The sequence below is a fragment of the Tauraco erythrolophus genome, chromosome 18, assembly GCF_009769465.1.
Source record: "Tauraco erythrolophus isolate bTauEry1 chromosome 18, bTauEry1.pri, whole genome shotgun sequence".
NCBI classification, from domain to species: domain Eukaryota; kingdom Metazoa; phylum Chordata; class Aves; order Musophagiformes; family Musophagidae; genus Tauraco; species Tauraco erythrolophus.
Genome location: NC_141482.1, coordinates 17,932,544 through 17,957,485, shown reverse-complemented (window position 1 = coordinate 17,957,485; position 24,942 = coordinate 17,932,544). Strand labels below are relative to the sequence as shown.

At 38.7% G+C, this 24,942-nt stretch overlaps 1 protein-coding gene across 2 annotated transcripts; it reads left to right on the top strand.

Annotated features, from left to right (window-relative positions):
• Positions 1 to 11,390: 11,390 nt before the first annotated feature.
• LOC104381721 (protein-glutamine gamma-glutamyltransferase E) lies at positions 11,391 to 24,285 on the top strand. 2 transcript variants are annotated; one of them, XM_009989505.2, is made up of 13 exons: positions 11,391 to 11,400; positions 13,251 to 13,418; positions 13,724 to 13,966; positions 14,552 to 14,670; positions 15,153 to 15,281; positions 16,634 to 16,811; positions 16,976 to 17,111; positions 17,992 to 18,095; positions 18,578 to 18,823; positions 19,594 to 19,899; positions 21,708 to 21,865; positions 22,077 to 22,210; positions 24,138 to 24,285. In XM_009989505.2, exons 1-13 carry the CDS (start codon positions 11,391 to 11,393, stop codon positions 24,283 to 24,285), a joined length of 2,079 nt encoding a protein of 692 aa, XP_009987807.1. The 2 variants fall into 2 exon arrangements, with proteins under 2 accessions (XP_009987807.1, XP_086478894.1); XM_086622768.1 differs by lacking the exon at positions 11,391 to 11,400 and having other exon boundaries at positions 13,139 to 13,418.
• Positions 24,286 to 24,942: the final 657 nt, after the last annotated feature.

The window sequence follows — 24,942 nt, the reverse complement described above, 5'->3', positions numbered from 1 at the left end:
AATAAGAAATAACTGTTAAAACAAGTTGGTTTCTCAAAACTAGCCCTGAGCATGAAATTACAGGAAATGTCCTAAACATTTTTGTACAGTGACACGTGCACAACTGTGCTAGTACAAGCAACTTGAACAGAGGGAGGGCCAAGAAAATGAGTATTTCTGTTTACCTGAATAGGTGAGGCTTAGAAACCAGATTTCAGATGCAAACCATAAATTGCAGGTTAAAAAGTCCTGCAGATTTCATGTTTTCTTAGAATACTACTAAGTATTTTAAACTGGAAAGAAAAAAAGCCAGAATCATTTGCAATGGTCTATGTTATTATTGTTAATACCAACAGCAGGAGTTTAAAAATTGTGGGATAATTGGTACCAGGGACCTGTTCTTTCCCTGTGTAGCCACTGAGTCATGCCAATGGTTATTCTGCCAAACACAAAGGATAAATTACTGCAGTGTCATTTATTATGAGGTTTTTTGCTCAAAAAAAATTCCAAAGGGAAACATTATTCCAATATTTTTATCATAAAGTATGTGATTAAAAAGGACAAAAGAGCTGACAGTAATGTACTGAGATGGGACTTAGGATATCAGATTACTTACAGTGTCAAGTCATGGCACCTATCTGGTTTCCCCAGCTACAAAATAGGGATACTATTCACTACAGATACTAGCTTAAAAAAAAAAAAAAAGTTCAAGGTTAGCTGATAATGTTCTTGCTATGAAATTATCATTCTTCCAGGGACACAAAATGGATAGTAGCAAAGCCGTAATATCTGCAAGTAAGAACATGTTACTTACCCATGTCCCTTCCCCTCTTTTGCAGTTAAAAGTGGCTTCAGACTTTCAAAAGTAATTCCTGTCCAAAATAGTAAGTTTCTACTGTTGAATCTATCTCATGGTTACAAATGACAACAGCCACCATTCTCTTACAATGGAAAGCACTTGCCTTCTTGTACAGCTAAAGAAGTTTCATTTGGCTCAACCATAAAAACAAACAAGTAAGGCAGTGCTTTAAATCTGAAATGAGACTCATTTAACTATCTTAAATGCAAATATAGGCTGATCTATTGCCTTGGAAATAATCCTCAGAAAGTCCCTTGGTTTGATTGTTGTGGGTTTTGTTTGCTGATCTCTCCCCATACCTTGTCTGCTCTCCTTACTCCAGTCACACTTAAAGATTCAGTCTAGTTTGGGAACTGAATGGATTATACTCTATTTTAGCCATAGTCATGTGTTCCAAACTGTCCGGATGCTTTATTGCTGGAGGAACTCCAAACAAGCACAGGATGGCCTCGAAACTGAGTAAGATGCCACACTGGTTGCCAGAAAAGTCTTCAGTCTGATTTGAAACTGAGAAAAGTCGTGTGGCTGTGAGTAAAGATGAGCTACAGAGGCAGCACTTGTGTACAGTGCTAGATTCTGCAGAACAGGTTTTGTTAGTTTAGGTTAATGCCATGCCAGTGACTGGGGAGAAAACCTTTTCAAAACCATGATACAGTGTTTGTAGCTCAGTATTCTGTGGGCATGACCTGTTCCTTGGCACTCATAGATTCCAAAGAATTCTATTTCAGGGACAGCACCAGACACAATTATCCACTATGGAAAATACAATGAACTCCTATCTAGTTAAAGCCCAGTAACAACTGTTGGGACTTGCCAGCACTCCGACACAAAAAAAGAAGGCATCTTGCTGACTCCCCAGCAGCCTCTGTTCTTCACAGTTTCCTACTTTGCCAATTGTTAAAGACGGACTTCAGGTCCAGCTCTCACCGGTCCACTGCCAAAGGGGCTGGCAAATTGTGGAACGTTACCTAAAACATGCAAAGCCACAGCGTATAGCGCTACATGATTTTCTGCTAAAAGGAGAAAATGTCTAGCTATGAGTCGAAGGATTTGTGGACAGAGTTGCACGCACTTAGGTCCAGGTGAAGTACTGCTTTAAATTCTTAGGACAAATTCAGCACTGCCAAAATACCAATGCTATTCTAGTGGTACTGTTGCTATAGCTGTAATGGTCTAAGGTTACACAACAAACAAGATTTGCAGAGCGAAACAGTCGCTTATTAGGCCAGCAGATGCAACTGGAAAACATGGAAAAGCTACAGGCACGTGAGATTTCTTAAACTAGGTCTTGCTAATTCTATTTTAGAGAGCATGTTGGATTTCAGTACAGGAGTTGAAATACTGTATTTATATATGCGGATGATGTATTTTTTTAGTCACGATCTCCTCACTTTTCTTGTTTGATTTGGTCTTTGATTCTCTTAAAGCTTCCATTTCCTTTGTCCTAGAACTTTTCTCTCTCTCTCATACTCGTATCCCTACCAACCATCCCCAGGCTAGGGATTCCGTCAATACCTCCTCCTGCTGTCACTTGATGATACTTCCCCAAACTTCATTCTCCTCTTCCTCAGTTCTACTCTTCTTGGACTTTAATGAATACTAAGCTATCATTCTGGTTCAGTTTTCTCCATCTTTGACTCACTCGTAGTTCCTTAATTTCTGTGATCTTTTTTCCATGAAAAAAATAGCAGAATTGTGGTTTTCCACTTCCCCTTAGTGGTACTCCTGCCTAACTTTACATCTTTAATTTCTCTATTTCTCTTTTGTCTCAAAGGTATGAGTTTTTCATCTTTCTCTCTACTTCCTGCTGTGCTCCATCCCAATTCCTGATCTCCTTAATTCTGCTCCTTAGTCTTTCACACTTGTTGGCTTCTCTCTCATAACAATATTCTCTTTCATCTCAAACAATTGATTCCACTTGCCTTTCCATCTATTGCAGCATTTTGCTTGCGGTTATCAGCTCACTGAGCATGCTATTTACAGGTCCCTTGCAAGTTCATTTCATACACTCCAATCCTATCTTTTCTTATTATGGATTCCACCCATCAGATTGTTGTGCGGCCTCTCTTCACAAGATTTCCAATATGCCTGTTCTTACTCATCTACAGAGCTAAACATCTTACACCATTCCTTTGTGTAGGATGAACAAAGAGTCTTGTGGGCTGAGCTGAGCAAATGCTTAACTAACAAAAAAAGAAACAAAAATTGCATTAATAAAAATAGATCAGGAAATACTAAAACTCATTGTCACCATTTTAGTGATAATGTATTGTCCTTGCTGCATCATGTTCATTCTTTTTCCTGTATATCAAAAAGCATACAGAAGAAATCTAATGTGTTTCAGAAATGCGTGACATATTGAAACTAAGATGATATCAGCATGCAAAGAGACTGTAAAATCTGAAAATATGTAATTGGAGGATTACAATATATTGTAAAACATCGTATTATAGCGGAATACAAAGCAATGAACAATAAAGTGAAGCAAAGCCTCAAGTACCTTTTAAAAGGTTTAAAAGGTACCTTTTAAACCTGACAATATTAAGGGCTAGTGGATCTTAAATGAGGAAAGGAAATGTTTAGAACGTTATTTACACAACTTGTAATTAGCATGTGAAACTCATTGCTCTAAGGTACAAAAAACCCACTGAACTTTAATGAATTCTAAAAAGGAGGCAACTTTTCTCTGTACAAGAAAAAGATGTGGTTATTTTTAGGTCACTTATGTAAATTCCTTCTTTCAGGGAACAAGTACCCAAGTGACTGAAGGTAGGACAGATTTTCCCTTCACGAGATAATCGAGAAAGACTACTGTGGGGCTTCCTGGTGATTCTTGTGAACTGGCTTGTACTGGAAGAAAACGGGAATCTCAGCTGATGCAGTACTGGACCGATACAGTGCTAACATTCCTCTGTTTCTATGCAAAACTATTTCTTTGAAAAGAGCAGTTCTTAAGATGACCATGACATGCAAGAAGTCTGCAGGCGTGTGTCATACTAGTCAGAAGCTTGGTAACCCTTCGCCGTAGGACACAATGCAAAGTTTATTCACTGTGGGTAAGTCAGTAACAGCAATAAAGCAATAACAAGGCAAATGAGACTGAATCAACACTGGACGCTGAATACTTAGTTTCCCTACTAAGGTCCTCTCTACATCATACAGTTAAGCATCAAGTACCAAGAGTATCCAACAGGGGTAAAACTGTTACTGTCACAGCTTTGACATCAAAATAAATTCCCCAAGGACAGCTCAACTAAACACATACACATTATCCTTGACAAATGTGCATTCAGCCCATTCTTAATCTCCATCGAAAAAATGATTTAACGTTTTTACAGCCTACCTAGAGGGTCTAGCTGAGTACTTTTCTTCACTGCCAACATTTTTATTTTATGCGTCACTTCAGTGTCTTTACTCAAAGACTGAAGATTTAAGCCCATGACTCCTCAACTGGCCTCCTCTTTCTATAACTACTTTTCACCTTTTTCTAAAAACATCATCATATCTCTGCAGTTGCCCGTGTTTTAGACTGATCCAACTTGATCCTTCTAATTTTTTTAAGCTCTCCATTCTCTGTATTCTTGATATTATCGAGCTGATGTTAGGTCAGGGCTAACATAGTACTTCAGCTGAAGTCTTACTAACAACAGAAAGAGCATATTTAACAAACATGAAAGCTCCAAGGCAGCTTTTAATAGCGCTTCAGTCACTATGCACTTCCAGTTCAACAGTGATCTATTAAAACAATGCAGCATTTGGTTTTTTACAAGTTATCTTCTAGATGCTAAGAAGTTTATCTATTTCAGTATTTTCCAGGAATTGACATCAAACTACTTGATGTCAACTATAATTTCTCAGCTTTTTCTCATACCTTGTACCCCATTTTACATGTATATATTGTGTTTGCCCATTTCTGATCTTATGAAATTTCCACCTTTCGAGTTCTTCAAGGTAAGCACTAACATTCCTGAGATTGCTTCAGTCTCTTCTCCACATTGTAGATAAGTGAGATGAAGTAATAACAAGAGACAACGTACCTTATTCAAAGCTGTGTAAGTGTAAGGAAATGGAAGTTCTGATATAGGGGGCAGGGGAAGGGAGAGACAAAGAGAGAGATCCGTGATCAAATTGCTAGAGAACTGATAGAAAAAATTAAGAGTTAGCCTGAAAAAAAAGAAATATTGTGAGGCTATGCTAACAAATTCATTTTCTTTGTATCTATAAAATGACCTATATGTGCAGATCAAAGTATTTTAACATTTATTGTTTTGCCTTCATAGTCAGAAACTAGATGAGTAACCATCATAGAAGCACAAATTATAGTCATAATTTGTACCTGCTCCAAAATGAGCGTTTATTTTATGAGGATGAAGTTTCTCTTTGTGCAGGGAGAGTTACCACTTGAGATCCGCTCCTCAGAGCTGTTCAGCATTCAGTGGTTTGTCAAGTTAATAGTAGCTTACATTACATTTACAGCATTAATACCATTAGTATATTCACAGAGGCTCTAAGGAGGGGCTGACACAAAGGTATTGCTGCTGTGATCCCCAAATGATCCATTTACTGATGAGGTAAATGAAAAGTTTGAGGGTTCTTTCCAGACTTATGAGTACACTCACAGAGAGAAAACCCTATGAATTTTATTATGAATATATACTTTTATTGCACAAATACTCATCTGTGGATCATACTGGGAAAAGATATTAATTCATACTGACTCAAAAAATATCCCTTCCCGAGTGACGCATCATTGTGTGTGAAGTTCTGGATTCCAGGTATGTAATTAAATGCTCTACTGTTCTCAGCATCTCAGTCAACCGTCTGGATAAATAGCCTGAATTGCATAAGTACAATGTGTTAAAACCCATGAGCTAATATATGGTCACTAGGAAGTTTACATGCCCACTGGTATGACTTACCTGCCTCACCCACCTAATGTGAATTATAATTGGTTTGAACATAAGGAGAGGCCTAAAGTTTTCTCTATAAATGCTGCCACACAACCAGAACTTGAAGTCTTATCATATAGTCCTACAGTTGCTCTCAGAAATACAAAATCCAAGACACAGAGGAGCAAGGAAGCATGGCTGGTAAGTAAAAAAAAAAAAAAAAAAAGCACTCTTTGTGCATAAGGAATAGGCAACTGAATAATGTACCATATGTTAGCTTTCTCTGTGGGGTTATGTTTTGTAAAGGGCTCTGAATTGACATTTTGAGATTATGAATAGGTTGTTTCAGCATTTTTCTTTCCTGAATTTTCCAAAAGACACAAACAAGGAAAAGAAGATAATCCATCCATTACGATACTGGAGTTAAATATTATAAAACTGCAAATAGAGCAGAAGTAGTTATGGCAAACTGCAAATTATCTTTTAGCATGAAACTTAGTGATTCAGAGAGTAGTTCAGGTATGAATGAATCTTCTGTTAATGGGAATATTTGTGCCAAGAATAGACTATGGGCTAGATTCCTTCCTGTAGATTCAGAGTCAGCAAACTGCAATGCCATTTTAACGATTTGTTAAAATTAGTGTGAACGGCAAAGGCACTTTAAAATACAGACAAAAGCAAGCATATGTCCAGCACTGAGGTCTTAGGAGGAAAGATACTGAATTAATACGCTTTAGCAAGGTTGGCCATGTTGTCACTTAGGGCTGACTCGCTGGGACTGCTGTAAAAATGTATAAGGCGGCCTGAGTGCAGTTGTTGCCACTTTACCTCTTCTAGGCATAGAGGTCATGCTGTGCTGGCTTTATGCAACATAAGCTTGAAAAGGTCAGAAAATTAATAAAAGCCAACCATCCACAGAGCAGACGCTTAAGCACAGAAATGACAGGCATTGTTTTCCCCTCATTCTCACAGTTTTAGAAGAACTGATGGCATGAACTCTTAGGACACAAGTGTTCGTTCATATACTATTATTTGAAATAATTCATGTTATTGACCTGATCTACTTGTGCTAGCATTCCTCAACAGCGTCTGCTGTTTGCCTAGCCTGATGGTGCTTAGTTAATGACTGTCTCAATGCATCTGCTAAATGTAATATCATCTAAACGTTTACCTGTTCAGGAGCTGAACATACGCTGTGAAGGAATCAGGTGCGTATGATGGGCATAAGGCTATTGATTCCCTCATAAATCTCGACCGCTTAGCAGAGCTTAAATAAATGGCAAAACACAATTCAATAGATCAAGCTGAAAGGTTGGACTGAGCAGAAAAATTCTTCTTTTTAACAAAAGAACTATATGGTAAGTTGGACAGTAAAACCTTCATCTACAGCAATGGGGAAAAAACCACAAACCAATTGTTTCTGCATTGTAACACTTCCTCTTAAGCAACGATTTGCCAATAATTTAGTCAAGACATTTTAGCAAGATGATCCCTAAAACTTCCTCTTTAAGTATCATACACCAATCTATTCTTCTAACCACAATTTTCTTGTCGCACAAAACGCAAGAAGCAATAGCAGCATTTAACGAACAAACTGGTATTTGCCGATCATGGTCAGCCCTTGCTTGTGAAATACCCAGGGCCCAGGAAATATCCAAGTCCAAGTTCAGTTGGAGATGTCAAAAGTGTCCAGGGATGCTCCTCCCAGTGCCATGCACAATTTTAAGGTAAAAAACTGTGAGGGTCTGTGTGCAGGTGTGTGTGCAGATAACTGTTTTCACTCACCCCCCTGCTCTCTCTCTCTCATATCCTCCTCCCACCCCACACACCCCCCCGACACACACATCCTGCAAATACACACATTTTTTTCCCACAGGAAGTTTTTATGCATCTATGGGCCAACCTCTAATGGATCTACTTGAACAGTACCCAGAAGGTGCTGTGTAAAGAAAAGGGAAAAGCATCAAAAAAGATCCTATAAATCCTATAAATTTGATAGTGTGATTTTTTTTTAAAAGGTTTTACTAGTCAGCAGCACACTACTGCTACTAAGGAGTCAGCAATTTGTTTCACAGTCTCACATTCTAAATAATTATCTCAGCTTCTGTCTGTCACTTTTAAGCTTTAGTGTCATTACAACTAAGGTGTGAGTCACACCTGCAAGCATCTTGTTTGTGTATTAGAATTAAGAGCACTTGCCTGCAGAATGGGACAACATGTTGGATTCTTCGAAGAAAATGAGCAGAGCCATGTAGTGATAGGAGCCTGCAAAGAGGTATTCTTTGCTGATGAGTGTGCAGCAGTAGCTGGAAGTTAAAACTTCTGAATAGCGTCTTTACTCCATTCCAGTGCAAGAGATGTGTGCATAAGTGGGAGAGGTAGGGAAATACATTTAAATACAATAGGCTACAAATAACAGGTCATGGGAGCTGTCCGGGGAGCTTAGCATAGGTTCATCCCAGTCTGTGCACTGTCAGTGTGGCTTATTCCAGCATACTGGTCCCATGGTAGTTTTGAAGTTCACCTATTAGTATATGTCACTACTATGTCAGTGTCAGTCTGCCTTCTGGAACATGCCATCTCCTCTGGAATGAGAAGATCTGAGCCCAGCTAACAGGGTAGCCTACCTTACACAGACAATATGGGAACTGACTGTGACAACTTTGGCTACTTTCAACATCTGGAGAACTTCAGGAACAATGAGGAACTTCAAGAACGCTTCAGACTGCAGGCTTCCATTCAAAATGCCTCTGCTGTTTGGGGCATTGCGAATGGAAGAGGAAGAGAGAAAATAAGAAGTGTGTCTTGGACAACATATAGGGCGCAGAAGAGATCTCAGCCAAGTGCTTTTCCATATGGACATGACCAATCTGAACCAATCAGAACAATCATCCTGGAAAGTGTTGATGCAAATCAGTTCATACCACTGTTCTAGAGGCCCAAGTCTCTCCTTAGTGTGGTTCACAAATACAGTATAGCTGTAGAAAACCACTTGACTTCCTGTATCTAGGATAGCAGAAGTGGGTTTTGCCGATGAAATTCCTTGCTGAATTATCCAACAAGGGTATGAGAGGGGAGACAGAATAGCCCGAACTCCTCAGGGTACTGAAGCAGTCCCCAGTGAGTCATGGCCATATGGTTGTAGCATGATGCTTTAGGAGTATGTAAGGAAGAGTTGTGCTCAGAAAGAATGAAGGAGGAGATAGGCTATTCTAGGGAATGATCTCTCATTCTGAAACAAAGGCACATTTAATAATAGGTAACATTTAACAGAATTCAAGTGTCACTGCAGATTAACATAGAGTCGGTGGGAAGAAAACAACGATATAAAGAAGGAAAGAAAGTAATACTGAGGGGAATTAGTCTATTACAAAAGATGTCCTCCACTGTTCAGTGCTGAACTTTCATCCTATATATTCATTTCTTTAACACAGTTACTGGAGTAAGGGAAAAAAATCTGGATATCACCTGAACAGGATGTCATGAGTTATATGACTGAACCAGTTTGCAAAAGATGATTCTGATATAGCCTATTTTGGGTACATGAAAAAAAATACTAAGATGGCTTAGAGCTTTCATTTTCTGAGGTCCAAAAGAATCTTCTCTTGCTATCCACTAAAGTTCCAAGCACCTACCTGTGCAGTCCTTACATTTACAACAAATACTGCAAGCTCTGCAAATCCTACTTGGATTACAGGAAGCTGCCTGGGTCAGATGTATTCTGCTTGACTAGTATTCTGACTAGTGTTAATATTTCTCATTAATTCAACCCTCATTCTCAAGCTTCACCCATAATCTTTAATCCAAAAGTTCAGTATGTATCATTCATATGTTTTACAAACAAAGCACACAAGAGGCCTGCAAGGCAACTTAGCCAGAGCTGGGAATAAACACCGGAAGCTAATGCAACAGATGCAACTTGTTCTTCTTGCTATACTGCCTTCTAGAGTAAATGGACTGTATCTGTTTTTTTGAACATGCTGTTTATAACTATACTATCATATCATCAAATACCTGAAACAATTATGCCATTGACCTATAGGACAATGAAATCCAGTGCACTATTGCTGTCACACAAAAAAAGGTGAAAGACATGACCAAGTAAGCATCAGCAGCTGTTTGGTGAATAATCACTGACTTTTTTTTTTTTTTCCCAACAGTAACTAATCTTTCTATTAAAGAGAAATATTTTCATATGTATCTAAGGATAGGTTGAAATCTTAAAGCAAATTTATTCTGAAAATTGTAGTGTATCATTTAAGAGAATTTAGAAGTATGGATAGCAGAGCGTAGCTTAACATCTGAAACCTCCAAAGTTTGGACTTAATATTTTAAAATCAAATTCTAAGAAATTTTAAATTTAAGAATTAAAGTCTTATAATTTTAAAATCACAATTGGGCTTTGCATGTGATAAAACTATGGTCCCTTTCAAGATTAAATATTATTAATGAACAGAGACTCAAAGCTGCAGTCTGAATTATATCCAGTTAAGAACTGTTTCTTCTAATAATACCTTTTTATAGGAAATATGAATAAAATATGTCTGTATATTAAATGGGTCGAGCAAGTTCCAATTCTAAAATTTCCAAACATGATCCAAACCTAAAAATAGAACAATTTGGGCTGCTGCATACTGACGCCAACCAATCTGAAGTCTGCATTTGGTAAGGTGTGTAGCTGTGGCCAGTCCAGCATAATGGGTATCACTCAGAGCATCCTTAAGACTGTACATTGAGTTCGTCAAATTTTACAGGTCATTTCATAAAAGTATCAGAATTAGTCTCTCTTTCTTAACAGAAAGTAGAGCCACCTGCAAAGCATAAGCAAAAATCACTTTCCTTGAAATTCAGTGAAAGATTTTTGTGCATAAATTGGCATTGCCAGTTGCATGTTCAAAGATATCCTATCAAGAAAATAGTAACAGCTGAAAACAATAATAGCTGTTTTATCACAAGTCACAAATGTACTTACATATCATCTCTGTAGTGTGTCATGCAAATATGACATGGAGTGCTTGTCTATTTAACATTGTTAAACAGTAATTATGTGATAAAGGAAAAATTGGTTCTTTAGATTTTGCCTGATTAAATTTGGGGCAGAGGCAATAGCTTGCTCATTGTTTTACAATAAAAAAAAAAAGCAGCTCCAGGAAAACAATGGGTTCAGTGAATTAATTTAAAGAAAAAGTCACTGTAAATACTGCTCATGAAGTATTCCAAATGAAAAACAATGTGGTGCAAAAAGCAGTTATGCTATTTCTATGGTTTTATCATTATAACAGAAAGAAAAGCAACTAAATGCTGAAATTCTTATGAATTTAAATACATTAAGAAACTCTTAACAAGTGGCCAGACTATTAGGGATAAATATTGTCCAAGCTTCAGATGTTAAGTTGCAGGGAAATGAGATCAGGATGTGGGGACTGAGAAAGCAAAAAATGAATGAAAAATGAATCCTCATGCCCCATTGGTCAGATAAATGCTGAGGAGCAAAGAAGGCTGCTCAAGCTCCACCCCCACAGGAAATATTGCAAACAGACAACTTTACATCTAGACTTTTAAATAAGTGAAAAGCACCAGCCATTCCTTGAGTCAACAGAAGTAAAGGAGGCCATTCAGAGGAAAGCTCCAGAAGCTGCTTATACAGGACGTATTGATCAGATATGGGCCAAGGTGAGCAAGGGGGAAGCCCCTTCCGTGGCGGTCTGTTTTTTCTTTTCTTACATCCATACCTCATATTCAGTTCTGTAATGGACACTGAAAGATCACTACTTCTCTAAGCAGTTTTGATCCATGAAAAAAAAGGAAGAGAAAATTCTTCCATCAAAGAGTTAGGAGAAGGATTTTCACAGGAATTGCAGGTTTTTTTCATTTAAATGTGTACGTGGGAAAAGCAAGCTTATCAGAATGAGATTTGAGAGGACAGATATATTACCTGATGTAAAAACGTTGTATTTTGCAAATAGGAAGGAAGGGAAAGTTTGCGGCTATTTTAAGTTGTCAGACAAATGCAAATGAGAGACTGACAAATCTAACAGAAAGAAGCAAAGCAGAACTTTAAGCAGAAACTGACTTTTTTGTCATTGCAAAAGGCTGAGGCTACAATAAGCAGAGAAGACTGAAACCTGAAGTTAAGGCAGGGAGGATAATAAAATTTAGAGGAATTTTTTTGGTGGTTTGTTTGTTGCAATGGTGGGGATTTTTTGCTTCCATGCTAATATTTATACATACGCACGTTAACCAGTTTAATAATTATTATAAATGGTCCCATGTTGCTTTTCCAATCTTGGCAGATAATTCATGCCTTTCCAAAGACAAATCTCCCCCATCCCTAAATAGATGTGCTTCATTGCTAAGTTTCTGAAGGTTATTTTTTTTTATAGTAGGCATGTTTCCTGAAAAATCAAAGTACGTGCTGCTTGCCTTAATACCATAAAAAAGTGTTTTCCCAATTTGAACTGTGACTACTACTACTAATATAGCTATTTCAAGGCTTGCCTAAACTTGAAAAACTTAAGATCATGCTGTAAAAAAATCTTTACCCTAACAAATCTAGTTGAACATGGGATAATGATTCTTTACTCAATAATGGCACAGGGTAGCTGTGTTCCACTACTAAGGACCATGCTCTTACTCCTTCCTGTTCTCTCTCTTTGGGGGGGCGATGGGGATAGAGAATAATAAAAATATTTTTAAAAAGCACACAGAGCCCTTCGAAAAAAAAAATAAATCTGTGCTTCTGCACTTCATTTAAATCATCAAACTATCTTCTACTAGAGAACTCTCCAGAGGATCTGATGATATCAGAGCCAAACCAATCTCAGATGCTTATTCTTTGGTCGCACATTGAAGCCACAGTTCACATGCAAGAGCTTTCTGCAACTTACTGTTTCACATATGTGGTTTTAGTACTGTTCTTACTCCAATTCTGCCTTCCCTCCCACTGCCAAATGACAGTACAGTGTCCATCAACATATTCTTGTTAGGTGCTTCCAACAGATAGCAGCTGTCAGTTATATCAGAGGTCCATGACAGGAAAATTGGGCTAGAGATCCCATGTCATGGTTTACGATGCAGAAGTGTTTCTCAGCTCAATCAGGTTTCTTTATTTCTTATTAAGAGGCAGTGAGGCTGTGCCTCTGTAACACAATGTCTTGAAATGGATGACACCTTGAAAGAGATAGCTGAGTTCAGCCAGATTCTTTATCCAAGTAACTCACAAGGATTCAGTTCTCTCAGGGTCCTCTCTTAGATGCCTTTCTGATTTTAATTTAGTATCGGATATACTACTCCTTCTATTTAATTATGCAGATAATTTCTAACAGCCTATGCAAGGTGGAGTCTCTCTCTTAAAAAAAAAAAGAATAAAAGGCTCACAAATAAATAATTTCTATTTCTGGTGGAAACACCACATGAGTACTAGTTACCTTTAGAAAGTAACATGCAATTCTTGAGACTGTGTCTGTGGCCCTTCTTCCTTGGATGTACCCTCAAGTTTTCTTGCTCTTCTCACTTTTTCATAGCTGCAATGCAGCCAAGTGTCAACTGGCACCTGAAAGAAAATGCAAGAGATCACCATACAAGTAAATTTTCTAGCAAAGAGTTGATTGTGAGGAGAGGACAGGCCTTCGTTGTCACCTTCAATGGAACAGAAAAGCCCGAGCAAAACTTAACATTCATCGCAGAAACAGGTACGGCTCCCAACTTCTTTTGTAGAAAGAGTAATGCTGCCTCGTGACATTCTTTTGGCCCGATATGCACTACAGGGCAGCAATATAATACCCTGGAGCCAACACAATGGCTCACATAGCCATGCCACTGTTTGAGGTGTTTGTCGTATGACTTCCATCTCAGCTAGCAGTGATAGCTTCCTTCAGTTTCCAATATACGGCACAAATTCACCTGAGGGGAGGGTTAAATCTCTGATGAGTTTGTTGACAACTAATTCTCTATTTCAGCAAGCTGAGGAAAAAATGTCGTTTATTTTCTTTAAAAGGTCCAAAACCCTCAAAGCTGGCTAAGACCCAGGCAACATTTGGTATCTCCAGCACAGTAAGCAAGGAGAGCTGGAGTGCAGTTCTACAGTCTACCAGTTCCAACTCTGTAAGCATCTCCATTTCCAGCCCACCTAATGCTGTCATTGGACGGTACAAACTGAGTGTTCAAAGTACTTCAAGTGGCAGCTCCTCTCCAGCAAGCCTTGGCACTTTTGTTTTGCTTTTTAACCCCTGGTCTTCAGGTATGAACATGCCGACTTTCCCTTGAAAGAACTAAGTTGCTTGTAGCTTCATTAATATTTGCAGCTTCTCTATTTGATCTATACTTTAATACAGGGGCTGAACATTCACCACATAATGTATCAGTGAGAAAAGGGTTTAAAAAAAAAAAAAGAGTTTAACAGTTTCTTAGGACATTCTGGTACGTAAAATCAGCTCTGTATCGTGTACTTACTGGAGAGCTCTTGCTCTAAAAGATTAAGTTCTGCTTAAGCAGATTAAAATGTGCTTTTGCAAGAGCTTCCCTACTTCTGCACAAGTTTAGAAGAGTGTGTCCGGTCTCTGTAGAATCAAGAAAAGAGACATATCTACCAGCTGCCATCTTTTCCCAGATTGGACAGTGTCGTACTTCTTATACACCTTCCTCAGACGCTGTCCACTCCTTTCTCTAATTATGGGAAATCCTGAGTTTCACCACCTGTTTGTAACAGCAGGAACAGCAAAGGGTGGATATCTGCAAGCATTCTTATTAATGGAGACCAAGGCTCCTGAGGTTTTGTTTTATCTTGCCTGCTGTGGTTGTACATACCTCTGTTCTGGCTTTTCAGGTGATGATGTGTTCATGCCTAAAAAGGCTGAGTGTGAGGAATATGTGCTAGAAGAGTTTGGCATCATTTTTGCGGGCAACAAAAATCATATCAACAGCTTTGGATGGAACTTTGGCCAGGTAAATGCAGCACTGAAACACCAGACAGTTTTGTGCTCTGGTTTGCACACGAACTAGGTGACCAGTCCATCACAGTCATACACCTCTGAAGAGGAGTCTAGTATTGACATCATCAACTCGTGCCCAGCCCTGTTATACCGATCAATATGAGGGTTTGTAATTGACTAGTCTGTGATATGACCTAGGACTTGGAGGTGCAGCCAGCAGAAACCTTAATGTTTGTTGGGTAGTAAAGTACTGTAGCAATGCTGAGAGGCAAAGTCCTGGCCTTAAGTCCACAGATTCCAAGTTTCGAAAAGCTCTTTGCATTCTAATCTTCACAGTTTGTTGAGACTGGATTGTTATACAGTAATTCATGGCTGAGCTGCAGCACTTCATTTGGCGATTAAAAAAACCCATTAAACACTTATATGGCTCTACTTATCCTGATTTTTAGTAAAGTAATTATGTTTCTAAAATGCTAACTTATTTCTATAACATAGTTTCAAGGAGATATTCTCGATATTTGCCTTTCCATGCTGGATCGAAGCTTAAACTATCGTCAGGATCCCTCCACAGATGTATCTCACCGAAATGACCCCAAATACCTAGGCCGCGTTCTCAGTGCAATGGTAAGCAACTTGTTCAAAAAGTCCAAACCACTAACTGTTCTTTTAAAGTAGTTAGTGAAAGTCAGTATGAAGACACTTCTCAGAAAATCTTAGGCCACTGTTTGTATGCACCAGAAATGTGGGCCCGAGAAACACCTGTATCCCATCTGTGCCATTTCTGACACTTACCACTTTGATATCCAGTAGTCAGACCAAAAGTATAAGGCACAGGGTGATATGTTGAGGGACCAGTCCGTTGGAGGTCTTTAGTCCAACCTCCCATTTAAAGTGGAACTACAGTGGTACTGGATCAGCTCAGCCATGGATTCATCACGCTGCCTTGAAAATCTCCAAGGATGGAGGTTTCATGGCCTCTCTGGGTGACTGGTCCAGAGCTGCACAACCCTCTTTGTGAGGAATTTTTATCTTATGTCAAATATGATTTTCCCAAGCTACAGCTTTCTGCTGTAGCCACTTGTTATATAATGCGCCAGAATAAAGGTGGACTCTGACAACTTAGTATGTTCCATTCAAGTAGTTGTAAGCTGCTATTACCTTCCCCTTATCCCCTTCTTAACCAGGCAGAACTAGCCCATTGCTCTCACCCTCTCCTAGTAGATTGTGTGTGCCAGGGCCCCTGACCACTTTGGTAGCCCTCCCTCCTGGGCCCTCTTCAGTGTCTCGACATCCCCTTGAACTGAGGGACCCAAAAATGGAGACAGGATTCCTGGCACAGCCTGGCTAGGGATAATTAAAGGGAGTTAACAGCTCCCCTCAATCTCCAGGTGCTGTAACTCCCAAGCCCCTTTCAGACAGACTGCCACTCAGCCTGTACCAATGTGTGGGGTTATTCTGCCCGAAGTTCTGAAATCTACACCTTTTCTTCCTGAACTTCATGAAGTTTCTGTTGATGCAGTATCCAAGATTTTCAAGGTGACTGTGCCCTATTTGTTGTGCCAGCCACTTCCCATAATTTAATGTAAATTTGCTGAGGGCTCGCTACCTCATGATTCACACACATTCTGAAAGCTCAGCTGCGTGATATGCTTTGCTGATGCCATTCAATCATACAGTGGTAAAGTTGCCACCTCATGTCAGCACGGTGCACTGAAAACTGGTGCTTGCCTTCTTGCCTGGTGCTACTGTACTTGGGTGGGAGAAACAGCATTTAAATGCCTTTCACTTCATGAGAGGACACATAGTTTATTTCCCTGAAAAGCTAAGGCTTCTTCCTGAAGGCCAGCTGCATGAAGCAGTGACTTGTCCACTAAAATGTCATTCAAGGCTTTTCTCCTGCCCGCTCCCCTACCGCTACTACATTTGTTGTAAACTCTTCATTTATCTCATCATAAATTTAGTGATTATTTTTACAGGTCAATGCCAATGATGACCAAGGGGTGCTGCTAGGAAACTGGAGTGGAAATTATGAAGGTGGGAAAAGTCCAAACAGCTGGACTGGAAGTGGCGAAATCCTCCAAAACTGGAAGAAATCAGGATTTAAACCTGTTAGATACGGACAATGTTGGGTTTTTGCAGCAGTATTGACTACAGGTATGTTTTATGTCATGGACATAACTGACACTGCACAGATCCTGTTAAGAGAAGCACTAATAATACTTCCTACGTGAAAGTCTTTCAAAACATTAGTATGTTACATGAAACTTCCTATTTCACAAGTACTGCTTTCGGACTATGGTTTTCTGTTTGCTCTTTAGTGCTTAGATGTCTGGGGATTCCCACTCGTACGATTACAAACTTCAGCTCTGCCCACGATGCAGATGGAAATCTGCGTGTGGATGAGTTTTACGATGCTTCTGGAAATCATTTGGACAGAGCAGCTGACAGCATATGGTAAGGCTCTACAATATTTAATAGTAGGACCTATCAATGCCTATAGAGTTTTCAGGTGCAGAGTATAGATTCAAATGCTTTGTTACCTTCTTAAAAATTGCCTTAAAAACAACTACACACACACAGGATCAATTAAAAAATACTACACAACTCGACATTTTCACTTTGTCATGTAAACACAGAATTATGATATGAGTTACAACAGCAAAGTGAAGCCAGGGAAGGCAACGTTACAGTTATAATGCCACAGATGACGGATAATTTGTGATATAACACTGGAAATATCGAACAATGTGAGTTGACTTAGTTTGGAACTATGTTTCAAAAACAGTTCACGTTAAACTGTAACAGTTCAACAGAACTAGCTTCCCTGTCTTTTTTTTTTCAATGACATCATTTTCAGTGAAAATAATTTAATTATTGCCACTACTAAGTATCAAATACAATTCAAACAAGCTTGCATTCAGCAAAGAACAGGTGCAGTCCCTGACTTTTTGCCTTGTTTACTCCCCCTGCTTGTCCTGGACCCATTCTAAAAATAAGTGATAAGAATAATCATAGCATTGTGCTATAAGGAAAACAGCTAAAACTAAGGAAGCGCATGTGCTCAGAACTTTTGGAGAAAAACAGGCTCAAGACATTTTGTACAATTTTACAAATTTGCTTTCTGCCCTTGAACATTTATACCTGTTCCACAATGCAATCTTCAGCTTCTGTGTAGTTAACATAGTCAGGATCAGAGTGGAAGTGGTCAGTCTCAGATAAGAACCTATGCAAATTAAGGCATTTAATACATTTAACTAAGATGGATGACTAAGGGATGTGAACAGGAATTTAGAAACATATACTAGTAGCTTACTTTGTTCATTCTCACATGTAGGAATTTCCATGTCTGGAATGAAAGCTGGTTTTCCCGCAATGACTTAGGCCCTTCATATAGTGGATGGCAAGTTCTGGATGCAACTCCCCAAGAAGAAAGTGGAGGTACACAAATTTTATTTCAGGAATAATGCTGAAACATTACAAAGTTAGTCACTTTCAGACAGAAGGAAAAAAAAAAGGTAAAACCATTGTAAAATTAATTTCTCATCCTGCTCAGAAATAGAGTAGCAGAAGATAATACACTATATCACATTAGAAAAGCCTCAGATCAGCTGTGGATGCCAAGAAACAAACTAGACTTCTAGGAGCAGTCTTTCATGGCAATTCCTGTATTTCCAATGTAGGTATCCAGAGCTATTGAAAATCAAGGAATACTATAAAATAAATCAAGTGTACTTTCAGAATAAACACAAGATACATTGATGATTGGCCTAGTATTAGGGTGAGGGTCTATGGGGATGAAAGGGCTAGAATGGGACAACAGCACTGGGCAATTCAGGAGTCATTAAAAAATATCTCTCTAGTAATCTGCTTACCATCAGAGAGTTGATTAGGCCTAAATTATTTTTTTCTTGATGCCATAGGAATTTATCAGTGTGGTCCTGCCTCACGGAATGCCATCAAAGAAGGAGATGTAGATCTGGACTACGACTGCCCATTTGTATTTGCAGAAGTTAATGCAGACTGTATGTACTGGAATTATGATCCCACAACTGGAAAGAAAACATTAATATTCTCTAAGTCTACCGAAATTGGCCAATTCATCAGCACAAAAGCAGTTGGCAGAGATGACCGTGTAGATGTCACCAATGATTATAAATACGAAGAAGGTAAATAAAAACCGTGAGTAGGCTGTGGGTGGGCGAGAGGCTCGGAGGGGACCCAGTCAGGACAGCTGACCCAAACTGATCATAGGTATATTCCACACCTTATGACTTAGTGTTCAGCAATAAAAGCTCCACAAAAGAAGGAGGAAAGGGCTGGGGGGTGTTCATGGTTATGGCATTTTTATTTCCAAGCAACCGTTACATGTGTTGAGGTAACGTACGTAACCTCAGCAAGTGGCTGGACATCTGCCTGCCGATGTGGAGTAGTGAAGATATTCCTCTTCTGGCTTTGCCGACGCGCTGTTTTTGCTTTCCCTGTTAAACTGTCATTATCTGGATCCACATGTCTTCTCACCTTCTTTCTGTTTTCTCCCCATCCTGCAGGAATGGGGAGCGAGTGAGAGGCTGGGTGGATGTTTGGCTGCTAGGCAGTCAACCCACCACACGGTGCCATCAGCCTTCCCTTATATTAAACGCCTTTTCAGTATTAGCAAATAAGAATTTACATTTCTAAATATTACAACCATAAAAAGGGACAGAAATGGGAAGAGTGAGAAACTTTGGACTTAAGATTTTGTGTTACGAAAAATGCTACTACAGAGGCAGTGACATTACTGTCTGCAGATCCAGAAAATTAGATGCAGCCGTGGAAAACAGGCTCTGTTCATCTGTAAATACAGACACTGTGTTCTGCTGGTTTGTCTGTAGCTGTCATGTAAAATAAGAGATGCATGTTAACTGTTGAGGATAATTTTCATGGTTCTCTCTGACAGGCTCTACAAAAGAAAGAGATATTTTCAAAAAAGCCCGTAAGAAGCTGGGACTTGAGGATAAATTTGATCCTACAGCACCAACACCAGAGGAAATCGATCAAAGGCCTGACATCTCAGGGAGGTTCAAGATGGCTGGCCCTTTCGAAGTTGGCAAAGATCTCAATCTAATTCTGGTTCTTGAAAACTTACAGTCTGATGCTAAGACTGTTCAAGTAAATATGACTGCTTGGAGCACTGTGTACACTAGAAAACCAGTTCATGAGATCTGGAAGGACTCCGTATCTGTCACACTGTCTCCTAAGGAAGGTAATTTTTCAAATAACTTTGAATCATAATTGTATAATTGTTTTATCAGTAAATGGGCATTAGAACGTGGTCAACTTGGGGGAAAAAGCTCTAAAAAAGTGCAATCTTAAATTTCTGTGCAGAAAAAGCTGGAAAAAATATTACATTGCACTTATAAACATATTAAAAAGGCATGTTTCACATCATCGCTTCCTTAAGTACTATTCACATTTTGGAAAATGTATCTCAGGAGTGAAAAGAAGATGATGAGTAAACATGAAGTTTCATTTAACAAAATTTGCATTAAAAAATATAAGGACAACATAAAAGCATAGAAATCAACTTCAACTAAATGTGTTCTGGTCAATTACGAGGGGCCTTACTGAAAGATAACAGGACATGGCTAACAGCAGAAACAACAAACCTGATCCATTAGCACATTAGAATGTAATCAAAGTATAAGGAATAGAAATAGCTGAAATAGCCCACTGAACTCCACAGAAAAGAAAGTTTGCATTGAAGAGCTGTTGAGGAGTAAAGGGCTTAATATTTTCTAAATTTTTTTTTTAGATCATTTTTCAGATTTTTTAGATTTTCTAAATTTTTTTTTTCAGAGTTTGATAACCTTATGGAAGAAATTCTCTACCTAAATATGAGTATTGTTAGAAAGATGAAATTAAGTTACCGTTAGCAGCTTGAGATAATAGATAACATCAGCATCTCTAAAGTGAACTGAAGTATCATTGATTCATAACTGATACGATATTGTATTAATCTTGGGCTTCAAGTCACTAGTGAGAAGCAGAAATAACGTTTCATTTCTTTACTATGTAATTTGTCTGCTGGAGTTGGGATCTATCAGCTTCCTCTAAAAGCATTAGGAATTGGACTCTTGGTAAAGCCAGAGTTCATATGCCTAATGGCATTACAGTCATGCAGGCAGCTTGTGGTGTCTCGTGCTCACACAGACTGTGTTAAGCCAGTGGCTGAATTTACAGTCCACAGGAAGGTTCTTCACTGGATCTGATGGCAGGGACCATTTGAAATATTTTTGCCCTCTTCTGGAGGTATGCTCTGTTTGCTAGGATTTGTAGTTAACAAACCTGTTGCTACTGGAGGAATCTAGGAAATTCACATTGCCCCAGTTTCTTGCTTACTTTTGCGGGAGTTTGCATTGTCTTCTGATGACTTTTCATCTTTTCTTGTGTTTTTCATCTGCTGTGAATTGCTGGAAAGTACTTTGTGGCCTACAGCGCTTGCATGTAGCATAGCTACCCTACAGTTCTTCTGAACTTGATGTTTATTGTACAAATGGCCAAAACCGTGGAATTGCCTGGTTTCAGAGACAGCAGAGATCCCTTTCCATCCAGCATTCCTTGATTTGAATTACAGCATGGAAACTACTACTGTAAAAACACATGATAATGAAAAGCAGATACAGCTAGGAAAGATAAATGAAACATAAAGACATCGTTCAGCTTGTCTCAGTATATCATGAGCAAATAGGACTGATAAGGCCTATCAGAGCATGTCCCGTAACAAATGGAATGGCACTGGTAAACTCCTTGAACACCAGCTATCTTATCTTTCAGAGCAATTGGGAGGAAAACAAGCCAGGCAAGACAGTAGTAGGGAATGGAGGAGGGATAAGATTGAAGAAATCACTCACTCTCTATAGCAAACTGATAGATTTGCATGAATTGAGTTTGGCAGTGATGGCTGAAGGCCTTCCTCGTCCCAGACACAGCATAAAAGGAAAATGCTAATATTAGGTATGAAACTCTCCGGACTTTTAAAAGTGTGTATCAATTCCTTTTCCCCCCTTCCAGAGAAACAATTTCCCATTAAGATACCGTATAATGAATATCAACAGCAGTTAACTACAGACAACACGATCCAAGTAACAGCTTTATGTCACGTAGAAGGTGGGATTCAAGTGCTAGTGCAAAGAGACATCACCTTGGACAATCCTGCCATCGACATACAGGTAAATATCTGTCCCTTTGCTCTAACTGCAGTACCAGAGAAAGGGGAAAATGAGCTCTTAAAAGCACTTTCTTCTGCAAAAGAGATGTTCTGCTCACATTCTGCTATGTTCCATCATAGCATCCCATAATATCTCCTCTTCTGATGACTGAGAAGGCTCAGATAGAAAAGAATACTGAGAACCTGACCTTTCAAGCCTTTTCTTTGCACAGGTACTTGGTGAAGCAAAAGTGAATAAAGAAGTGGATGTGGAAGTGATATTTACCAATCCTATTGATAGGGAAGTGATGGACTGTACTCTGCAGGTAGAAGGCAATGACCTGCTCAGAGGAATCCTTGAGATAGAGTAAGTATGAGAAATGCCTCCTTCCTGCTATTAAAGATACATGAGCAAGAATGTAAGCTGGGATGATCTGGAACCAAATGGTGGGATGAGACAGCATTTTCTCCTTGCTTTAACCTGAGAGGTGAGTCAATGTAACTTCTCGTAATGAAGCACAGAGCTTCGAACCAGCTCTTCATCTAACCTAGGCTTCGGCTCCATAGTTTGGGAGCGCAAATAATTGCTGTCATAGTTGGACAGAACTTGTTTTCCTGCCTATCTAGCAGGACCCCACACTTCTAGCAAAAAATATATTCTTATCCATGCAGTAAATTTTGCTGAGCCTGTCTATGCTGCTACAGGCCAGATGGGTTGAACTTTCTTGATCTGATCATGGGGCCAACAATAGGATACATGACTGTTTGTCCATACTATACCCAAATTATAGCATATATTAACCATAATTTTTTTTCACTTTATTAAATGGACTGCAGGTGCCATTCTGGGTGTTCAGCTTTCTAAACTATCAGTGCTTACATCAAACAGATAAACATACATGTAAGAAGCAGATGTGCAGGTGTCCCAGCTTTGGCAACAAAAATGAACACAAATTGTTTAGACACAGCTTGTGATTTCAAAGGGTGTTACCTCTGAAAAGTGCAACCCCAAGTATGCTCCATGCACACCTATTCCAGACACAATAAATCATGACTAAGGAGGATAGCTTTTAAAGAATAGACTAAACCATGAGCAGCAGCTACTCCTTAGATGACTGAATTTACTTTACTAAGGCCTGGAACTTGAACACAGCTGAAAACCATGAGGCAGGCAGGAAGAGAAGAGGAAACATGGTGAATGTTACTAACAAAAATTTAGTTTGGCTTGGGTTTTTTAATCAAAGTTTTTCCAAAACAAGAACTACAGGCACACTGATTTTCAAGCTCTGCTTTCAGAACTCCACAAAATAATTATGTTAGGAGATTAATAAACAGAGTCAAGAAACTATTAGATGGTGTTGAGATGGTGAATGAGAAAACTGGAATAAAGTAGGTTCCTTTTACTATAGAACCCAGGTCCCTATTCTTATGCTTTGATGATTTTGTGTCTTGTCTTGTTCTTTTTCCTTCAGTATTTTACAACTGAAACAGAAAGGTTACATTTTCAGACTGTCCCCTACTTTGTATGTATACAAAATTGAACACAAATTTTGACATATCCTAGCAAATGCAGTTATTTCTAAAAAATATCTTGGATATGGGAGTGTGTTCTTTAACTGAATACACACACATAGACAAACATACATACACAGAAACTTAACATTGCTGTTTGTGCTTGAGCAACTAGGAATGGTGTGTCCCATAATTTCTCAGCTCTCCCGAGGGAATTTAGCAGCCCTATGTTATCTATCACATACAACTTTATCCTCATGCAAGACAAGACAATATGACAGGGTAAGGCTGTTTGGGAAAACCATAAACATGAGTTTCCAAGAATTAAAAAATTTCCTGGTATAAAACATTTTAACTTCCATTCAGAATTTCCTGCTGTGTAAACACTGAGGTTTTCTTGGTGCTATAATCTATTCTAATTCAGGCATTCGTATTAACATTCTTCATGGTCTCAGATTATTCTTTTTTAATAATTCAGTGATGTGTTTTACACCCTCTGTTCTGCATGAAGTTCTATCTCATATGATACTAGTACACCCCCCTTTATGTGCTTATCTCTGTCACTGTGTAATGTATTTGTGAGAGACCTTAATGCATGGGTTTGAGCATTTAAATACCTATCAGATAGCCAAGTCCTGTATGGTCTTTTCATGGCCATCCTACATTGAACTAATAGAATTCTTACTTAAGATGGGCGATGGTTAGTGAAGAAACTGAAGCATGATGCATAAACCTGTTTTCAGCTTTTTCAGCTATATTTTTCTTTTGTTTCCTATTTTTAGTGTACCACCACTGAAAGCCGGTGAGAAATCCAGTACAAAGTTTAAACTCATCCCTTTTGAGACAGGTCCCAAACATCTACTTGTTAATTTCTCCTGTGATAAATTTGCAGATATCAAGACCTTTAAGATGGTAAATGTGATTGACTAACATGAAGATATACAATGAATGGTCTGTGTGTGTATAATTTGAACAAAATGTCATAAGAAATCTTGTATAAGAAAACAGTGAGAAAATTAGAAAAAAAAAAATCCTTAAGTCCTGTGATCAGCGATTACCAACATAATATCATCAAAATTTTGCATTGTAATTTTAAGTAAACTGAGACATAGTTGATTCATTATTTACTGTTGTGAGTGTCCATGTTATTAAAAAAGCATCTTACCTTCTATTCAGAGACTGTTTGTTTGACTTTTGTCTGGTTTTCTTTGGAAATCTTTCTTCCAGCTCCAGATGTCTCTACACAAACATTCATAAACTCATTTTTACACATTCAAAGCCTTATACAGTGGACTTTCAAAGTGGTGTTTCTTACTGCAACTGTGATACTAGAAAGTAGCCAGGATGACTTGCATGATTTATGTCAATCAGCTTTGTCTTTTTTGCTGCAAAGTCTACATTTTGCCTTTTTTTGGTAAATCAGTGACCAAATGAGGCATAGAAAATGTTCAGAAGGAATTTGGGTGGTGTCCAATTTGAGAGCCATTTGACAAATATCTTGAGATAATTGCCCTGCTCAACATACACAATATTTTTGTATGCTGCTATTTTGCACTTGCTGAAAGTCATCTTTGGGAATCAAAGGGA